Genomic DNA, 8,908 nt, shown 5'->3' on the forward strand with positions numbered 1-8,908 from the left:
CTACTTGAGAGTCAGGCTCCTGGCCAACTGGACTAACCCCTGATGGTTGGGAATCGACGAACACTTTGAAGGATGTCAGCTTACTATTAGTAACAAATAACTCCTTATACCCTGAGAATGTGTACATGGTTCAACCCAAATGACCATTATGGGGAAAACATACATAAAATCACACGATTTTCGTGCCTTGAGCCCAAATTTCACGTTCATTTTCCGGTTAGGTCGAATTCCGAGATGTCATCAATCACGTAAGCGACTTTTTTCTTGACCAGGTTGTTCAGCCGTAGTCCTCATGTGGAAAGTCAAAATCGGTAGCCAACTTAAATGATGTTGGGTCAGGCTAGGGGCTAGTGTAGGCTAAGCCAAGCTGAATTGGTGATGGGAGTATGTATCATGGTACATGAGGGGTCTACATTTAGGGTTCGTCAAAGATCCCATACCATCAAGATTTTTTTGGTCAACATTTTGGTTATCTCTTTAAATTGCTAATCTACATTATTATTTTATTAAAAATGAAATAATTCAATAACAGAAAAAAGAGGAAAAACAAAAGCAATCTTTGAGTTTCTTCATTTTCCATTTCTCTCTCTCTTTCTCTGGTCAAATAAAATCATCATTTCTCTCGTTTTCCCCTCATCTCTCTGTTCCATTTTTGACCTGATTTATTCACCAACTCAAACAAATCGATTTGAATTTTATCTTTTTTTTTTTTTTTTTTTTTTTTTTTTTTTCTTTATAGGGTTTTTCATTTTGTAAAATTTGATTTAGATTTTGGGGGAAAGAAAATCTCTGAAGAGATTATTAGGGTTTGTTGAGTCATTTTGGGAGGATGAAGTCTTCATTGAAGAAGCTGAAAGGATTTGCACTGCATCATCATCATAGACATGATGGCAAAGATAAGAGAGATCTTCTTAATCCTTCTGCTCAGTTAGATGAACTTGCTCAAGCTTCTCAGGTACTCTACTCTGTCTCTATTTTTTTTTTAAGGTTTTCGATTTGATCATTGAGAACCACATGAATTTGTTACGAAAACTGTAAAATTCTAGGGTTTCCCTGACTGATTCAGCTGTTTTTGTCTAGTTTATATGTCAAAAGTCACGAAGGGGTTGAAATGCACAGTGTATTCAGGAATTTTGTTGGAACTAAGTGTAGTTTTTAAGTTGAGAATTTGGATTTAGATTTAGATTTTCGTTTCTAGGTTAAGTATTGTTAGTTACAGGAGTTACTAGAGCTGTATCTGGATCATGTACGTATAACATACTATAGAATTTGGTGTATCTGCTAAATTGCTGCTCAGTTATGATTTTGATTGCCAATTTGGGTTACTTGGTTACAACTCTGGAAGGTGATTCATTCTCGCTTTAAAACTTTTGGATAAGGTGTGCCAATTAGTTCCACATCTATTGGCGCATTCCACTTCTACAATCTATCAGTCTATGTCATGAAACGAAACGAACCATGTGCAATGTAGTTTTTGTAAGTTGGTTATTCCAGAAACTATAGTTTTGTGGCGATTTATTGGTGAAGACGCTAAAGGCTGGTCGACATGAAAAGATGTACCTTGTGAGTAGGATTTAGATACTAGGATAGACTCCTCTTGGTTACCTTGAATACATGAGTGCAAAATCAGGAACTTCGAGATTCGAAATTGACATAGATATAGATATTACTGAAGATAGATCAGAATAAGTATCTTGCTGGTGCTCAGAAAGTAATGTCTGGTCCACCGGAGGAAATTTTGATCATGAATACTCCATTTTACTCAGGAAAATGTAATGGATTATTGCAAGCTGAATATCATCTTCGTCAGTAAGCAATGAATATCAGTAAGTAGCTTACTGATTTAAAAGTAAGGTTAAATATGCAAAGTTCAATCAAATCTGTCGAAGTTGAGGTTGAAAGATGAAATGTATGAGAATCGGAGTATGACAATGACAGTGATGAAACATGAAAAGAATTGATCAAAAAAAAAATAAAAAAAATGAAAAGTGTAAGCTCTGCTGTAGCAAGTACCAAAATGTTTGTCCATGGTTCCAAATTACTTCCAATTGTTCCCTCATCGGACTGCATATATCACGATTGAATATCTGGACGTAGCATCATTTAACAGTATGAGGCAGAAAGAAACTGTTTGATATGTCTTTCATGCCTTCTTCGTGGAAATCTATAAGGGGTTTATGGTCGTTAGACTCCAGTTGTTTGTGGCCTTCAGCATATATTAAAATGTTCAAATGGCCTCTTTTCAATTCAAGCTTGCGTCTCTAGATACTAGGCCGCTTAGCTCCTTTTACGGGGATCTCTCTTTGCTATATTGCAGTGGTAATCATTATCCTGTTTAAATTGCCAAGGTTCAAATTTTTATTCAATTTGGTTTTATTTTTGCAGGACATGCTTGACATGAGAAATTGCTATGATACCTTACTTTCTGCAGCTGCTGCCACAGCAAATAGCGCATATGGTAAACTTGATTGTTTATTTATTTCTCATTTTGAGAAAGTCCTCGTATAGGCAGTTTTATTCTTACTTTAGATTAGTTTTGAACAATATCAACTTTTCTAATCATTGTTATACATGAGTACTTGGGTACATGATCGTGGATTTATCTTCTAACTTCTAATTTTGTATCTCACTATCTACACTTAAAGAATATATATTTTGATTCATCCAACGGCACCTTTTTCTCTTCCAGAGTTCTCCGAGTCTTTACGGGAAATGGGTACTTGTCTACTTGAGAAGACTGCATTAAATGATGATGAAGAAAGTGGTAAGTGAATAGTAATTGGTGACTTTATGCTTACTGGTTGTGCAAGTATCATAACTTCTGTTCAATTCTCCTCTAATCAAGTCACTCGGCTGTAGGTAGAGCTCTCCTAATGCTGGGAAAAGTGCAGTTTGAACTTCAGAAACTCGTTGATAGCTATGTGAGTTCTTTTTTCCATGCTATACACCGAACATAGTTATGTAGTTATTCTGTAAAGAACTCCTTGATCTGGTTCGCTAACCTATATCTTTTCACCCTCCAGCGGTCTCATATTTTCCAGACAATTACAACACCGTCAGAGTCGCTTCTCAACGAGCTAAGAACAGTGGAGGTTCGTACTTCGTTCTCTGTGCAACTTCAGTGCATGCCATGGTTACTCTGCATATACACTCTTGTGATAATTAGAAGTCTGCTTCTGGTCACTACTATGTTGAGTTTATTCTAATGTGTTTTTGTTACATTTGCTGGTGCAGGAAATGAAACGGCAGTGTGATGAAAAAAGGTTTCTATCTTTCTTCTCTATTTTTCTGTCTACATCTTTTATGGTTTCTTTAACATTTAATTTATGTTTTTAATCCGTGCAGAAATGTGTATGAATACATGTTGGCTGCACATAGGGAAAAGGGGAAGTCAAAAACTTCTAAGGGTGAAACCTTTTCATCGCAGCAGCTGCAAATGGCTCATGAAGAATATGATGAGGAGGCAACTTTATTCGTCTTCCGGTTGAAATCATTGAAGCAAGGGCAGACCCGGAGTCTCCTTACACAGGCGGCTCGGCATCATGCTGCACAGGTTACTTTCTAGCAAATTTCAGATGCCTAGATTGCATGTTCTACTTGCTCATCACTTTCTTTGTGTTATATTTATTAAGTTTCTTTTATGTGTTTTTTGGAGCAGGTGAATTTCTTTAGCAAGGGACTAAAATCTCTTGAGGCAGTAGACCCACAAGTAAGATCGGTGACTGAACGCCAACATATTGATTACCAATTCAGTGGCCTAGAGGATGATGATGGAGAGGATGGCTACGACGATGATGGCCAAGGCTATGATGGTAATGATGACGGCGAGCTGAGTTTTGACTATGGGCAAAATGATCATAGGCTGGATGTTTCCGCATCAAGGAACTCAATGGAGGTGAGAATCTGACATAGATTTTTTTTGTAATGTGTATTTAGCTTGTATCATGTTTATGATCGTGAATAACAATCCTTAAAAAAAATTGATCATGTAGCTGGACCAAGTGGACCTGTCTCTTCTTCCTCAAGTGTCGATAGCTGATACTGCACAGGTTAGAATTCTGTTGTTTTTTGGATATATTCGAGAAAACGTTAGATGGAGTGTATGCATGTAAGCAGGAGACCAAATATATCTCTACTGAATAACACGGGCATTCCAAATATTTCTCAAGTGTATTCTATGTATTACTCTTAGCATATTTTGCTCGGTATCAGGACTGTATCTTTTATCACTGGCCATAGCAAACTATTCATTAGGCTTGCAGATTTCTGACTCTGTGTATCTGCAGGAGAATATCGACAGAAGCTATCCTGATCTTCAAACATTCCATAGGGAACCCAAAACAGGCAGTCATTCTGCTCCAATTTTCCCAGAGAAAAAGTATGACACAGCTGAAAGGATAAGGCAACTGCGACCATCAGCATCACGAAAATTTCACACGTATGTTCTTCCCACACCTCTTGATGCTAAGAGTACAATACCTGCGAGATTAAGTAATCCAGCTCCCAGCGAAAGGCGTGCAAGCATGAGTAGTGCTCATAATTTATGGTATTCATCACCCTTGGAACCGAGAAAGTACGAAAAAGATTCAAGAGATGATAAGCTGTTGGGGTTGAGCAGCATAAAAGCACAATCAGTTCTCAAAGAGAGCAACATTAACAGTGTGTCCAACAAGTTACCCCCTCCTTTGGCCGAGGGGTTTTCGCTGCCACAATATGATCCACGTACCGCAGATACTAAGAAACCAAGACGGAATGCTTACTCTGGTCCAATATCTAGTAAATCATGGTCAACGAAACCATCATTATCTTCCAGCGGCCCCATAACATCAATGGAACACCCAGGGCTCGTGCCTGGGATGCTTTCACGTGTCCCGCTACCCACATCTTCACCACCTAAAGTATCTCCAAGTGCTTCACCTCCACTTTTGTCATCCCCGAAAATAAGTGAGCTGCATGAACTTCCTAGACCCCCAACATTCGGCACATCCACTAACAAAATGCTTCCTTTAGTTGGCCATTCAGCTCCCTTGGGCAGAAGTCAAGACATATCTATGACGAACAAAACACCCTTGACACCATCAAATGCAGCATCTCCATTACCCATGCCTCCTCAGACTGTCCCCCGCAGCTTCTCTATACCTTCAAGTGGTCAAAGGGCAATGGCTTTACACGTGGCCAAGCTCTTGGAGACTAATAAAGAGAAGGCTGAAGAAGCTGCTTCGCCTCCATTGACACCTATTTCACTCGCAAACACAAAGCCCGTATTGACCAATTCTGAAGTTGTTCGGACTGCTCCCAGAGGTAATTACTCTGACTTACAGTTCCTTATTGCTTCCGCCAGTCTTTTTATTTTTTTCCTTGGACATATAAAGTGGTACACCATTATGCATTTATTTGAACATCCAGAGGCTGATGAATGGAAATAAAATGAAGTCCTAGTCTCATTTGTTTTTCCTGAAGAAGGTTCTTCTCTTAAGCATCTTTTCTGGTGCTCCTTACGGTAGTGTAACATCCCTTATTGAGGAACCCATGTTATTTGTATAAAGACTGCCATTAGGCCGCCTAATGGATCTGTTCTGGTCAAAGGAAGACTACAACAAGTCACTCTGAATTTGTTATATGTCTTGTTAAACACTATAGATTTCCCATTATCCCTTTTAATATCCACCTTGAATGATCTGTTTTGGTCAAAGTAAGACTGCAACAAGTCACTCTGAATATATTATCCCTGTTAAGCATTATATATTTTTCATTTTTCCTTTTGGTATTCACCTTGAATGTCAACATACCAACACATTCTTGGCTGCCCGCGTAGAAAAACTTTTGGGTCAACCAATGAAGCACGCCAGATGATGATAAACTTTGTTTAGTAGCATTACGGGTACTGGTAAACTGCGTGGATTCAGTTGGAATTTCTCATTTGTTTTCCTGACATTAGCTCTTCCTCAATTTGGTGCAGGTGGTGGAGATTGAATTAATGCCTTCTACTACGGTCCAGTGAGGAGGATATAAATGGTGTTGGTTCTGCAAGGGATTCAGCAATCTCACAAGTACGCTAGGAGGAAAATGTGTTTCTGCTCTGCTTGTGTGGTTGTGGGCTGGTCCCTGTGTAAATATGATTCTTGTGTATTAATTAGTTTATTCTCATCGTAATCCTTTTTTCTTTTTTCGGCCGTCTATTGGTTAATGATGAGAACTGAGCACCAGCAGCACCAAGCATGAATGGAAGGTTCAGCATGTTTTTGTTCCAATAGAAAATGCAGGAAATTTTGTATTTGGTTGCTGAGATATTTCTCGTCAATCCTCTCCGACCCTCTTGTATTTGATCCTAAAGTATTCCGGTTAGTACTCGAGTTGTCGGGCCAGGTTTTTATGAATGTAAAACAACAGTAGCTGAAGAGACTTTATGTTTGTGGCGTTGGAAAGCTAGAGATTGATGAGATTTAGAAAATGCCAATATGTGACAGCAACCTCTTGCCGACAATCACATATGCATCTCAGTAGAAAAGCTAGTGGGCGTGGACGTGTCGATCTCTTGTTAGTTTGAGCTAAATATACATCATTTGTGGATAGAAATTCGAAGAGCTTTGCTTGATTTAAACTTTCCAACCTTTCATTCCATTCTTCACCACCAAACGATTTAAAGAGTTGGGTTTTTGATGAAGTAGTTACTATAGAGTAGCTATAGTTTGATAAGATCACTAGCAGGGATATGGGAAAGATTTGTTGCTCGAACTCAGATGATTCAGGAGACTCTATGATCGGTCTGATAGTTGCTTTGGTTGTGGCGTTGCTCATCTTCATGGTCTGTCAACCCCAACCTAGAAGAGTAGCAGTGTACCGTTGTTATTATTAGTTCTCTCATATGTTCAGCTTCAGTTAGCTCCGAAAGAATACACTGCCGCAAATCAAATGCTTTCTAGCTATGTATTTCCTTTACATTCAGTTAGTAATGAGGTGAGACTTGAAATGCTGCTAATCTGTAGATTCTGTAATGCAATGTGCATATTTATGAACTGTAATGTTTGATTTGAATGTACTCCTTATCATCTCTCAGTGTCTTTGACCAATCTGAGTTTCCTTTTGATGCAACTTCTACGAAAATACAAGTAGTTTTATGCCAACCCACACGAACACAACTTGATTTGCTTTCGGGATACCTATCGAGGTACATAAGAGTTTCTCCAATGGAATGTGTGCGAACATAAATGTCCAAGTCAGTATAGGATAAACATTCATTTTCCTAAAGACCTTTTCCAGCCCTAACTTCTTAAACCGTAAATGACTGGCCTAGTTTTGGATAGACATCCTCTATGTCCTCCCAATTCTAGTCATTTTCATGTTAGTGAAACTGTTAGTGAAATAATTGAGAAAATTAAAATAAATAGATGATACTAGAGAGGCTAAGAGATTAAAATGGATTTGGGTTGGAGATGAATTTTTAAAATTCCCAGTATTTAGGAATTTATGTTTATATATAAGAAATGTTTTACTAAGAGAAAGTGCAAGCTTGTTTGGAAAAAATTTCTTCGCCGATCCCAAGTTGTTCATTTGAATTGGAGCTAAAGCGACATAATTAAGATTATATCATATTCACGAACATCTTTTTCAAGAGGTTCACCGAGAGTGTCTTCGTATCCTAGTCACTGTCTACAATAATTATCATGTTTTTTTTTTTTACAATATATCTTAGAGCAAAACGAAGAAAATAATCCAAACATAAGGGGATAGAGAGAAAAAAATAACTGGAGTTCTGGTAAAAAAAAATTCCAACGGGAGAGGAAAAGTTTTGAGATTTCTCTCAAAACTATTGATAATATATTGTTGGGAATAGTAACATCTGCCATCCGATGATAAATGCCTTGTCATCTTCTAACAATCTATGAGTTGCATGTAGTTTGAAATAGGGTATTTCACCTTCCTAATTGCTTCACGTGGAATTCCAAGATTACTTATGTTTGGAAATTGGTACTTATCAGTTTCAAGTAACTCACAACTACTCTCAGTATTAATCAAAAGATTTAGGTTTACCTCGGGAGTTTCAGCAGGAAGATAACTGGTTGTAGGTACTGCGGTGAAGAAAGGACGAGGTTTTTGATCACATGAGTTTCGACCTCTTAAATTTTTTCCACGGGTTTCAAAGTGATCACACCCATATCAGTAGATTCGGGAGTGTTACTTGAAATTTCTTTCATGACTGGAAGATTTATCTCACTATTAGTTTGAAATAAATAGGAAGAGGGGGTTCTAGGGCTTGTTTAGCTAATTCTTTTGATATAACTCAGTGGATTGCGAATAAAATAAGGCTTGTTTGTAAGGGTAAGAACAAGGATCGTGTCTTCGAAGAAGATGATAGTACTATCACGTTTGTGATGAAGATGCAAAAGAACTCGAAAGGATAATATATTAGGTTAACTAGGATTCATGAAGATATGGAGAACTCTTACAGTATCTGTATCCCAAGTAGGGATAACAAAAGTTATAATTATTGAATCAATAACTTAATCTTTTCTGAATCTTATTCCTCAATCAATAGTTCTTGAATGCCCGTATATCAGAAGAAACGAACCTTTACAAAAAACAAGAACTACGATGATCAAGATAAAATTCCGGAAAAAGAAAATCTATTATTTAAACGGATTTCACAAATCCCCTAGTGAAGACTTTAAAAGTCGTGACCTGATTATGTTTCATGAAGAAACCTAAGTCTTTGAAGGACGACCCTAGCAACAACTAGTGCACAACGTACATGGTTCGGAAACTTAGTTGTAGAGAGTCCTCTATTCATAATGATGAAACATGCTAGGTTTCTTGAAGTTCAAGCAAATATTACTTGTACTCAAAGCAAGCTCGCAAACTATTTTTCATGTCTACGAATTACTCTGATCCCAAGCAAACTTTAACTTCT

At 37.8% G+C, this 8,908-nt stretch overlaps 1 protein-coding gene across 1 annotated transcript; it reads left to right on the forward strand.

Annotated features, from left to right (window-relative positions):
• The first annotated feature begins 513 nt into the window (after positions 1-513).
• LOC113271556 (uncharacterized protein At2g33490-like) lies at positions 514-7,056 on the forward strand. The gene is made up of 11 exons (XM_026521454.1): positions 514-955; positions 2,386-2,458; positions 2,690-2,764; positions 2,860-2,921; positions 3,024-3,092; positions 3,235-3,263; positions 3,346-3,553; positions 3,659-3,895; positions 3,993-4,049; positions 4,287-5,301; positions 5,960-7,056. The coding sequence occupies exons 1-11, from the start codon at positions 830-832 to the stop codon at positions 5,971-5,973; spliced, it is 1,965 nt and encodes a 654-aa protein (XP_026377239.1). The 5' UTR covers positions 514-829; the 3' UTR covers positions 5,974-7,056.
• The last annotated feature ends 1,852 nt before the right edge of the window (positions 7,057-8,908 follow it).

The sequence above is a fragment of the Papaver somniferum genome, chromosome 4, assembly GCF_003573695.1.
Source record: "Papaver somniferum cultivar HN1 chromosome 4, ASM357369v1, whole genome shotgun sequence".
Taxonomy (NCBI): domain Eukaryota; kingdom Viridiplantae; phylum Streptophyta; class Magnoliopsida; order Ranunculales; family Papaveraceae; genus Papaver; species Papaver somniferum.

Coding starts and splice junctions, on each gene's coding strand:
- LOC113271556 (XM_026521454.1), top strand. CDS start 830: ATGAAGTCTTCATTGAAGAAGCTGAAAGGATTTGCACTGCATCATCAT. Junction 956..2,385: donor AACTTGCTCAAGCTTCTCAG/GTACTCTACTCT, acceptor TTATTTTTGCAG/GACATGCTTGACATGAGAAA. Junction 3,896..3,992: donor CATCAAGGAACTCAATGGAG/GTGAGAATCTGA, acceptor TTGATCATGTAG/CTGGACCAAGTGGACCTGTC.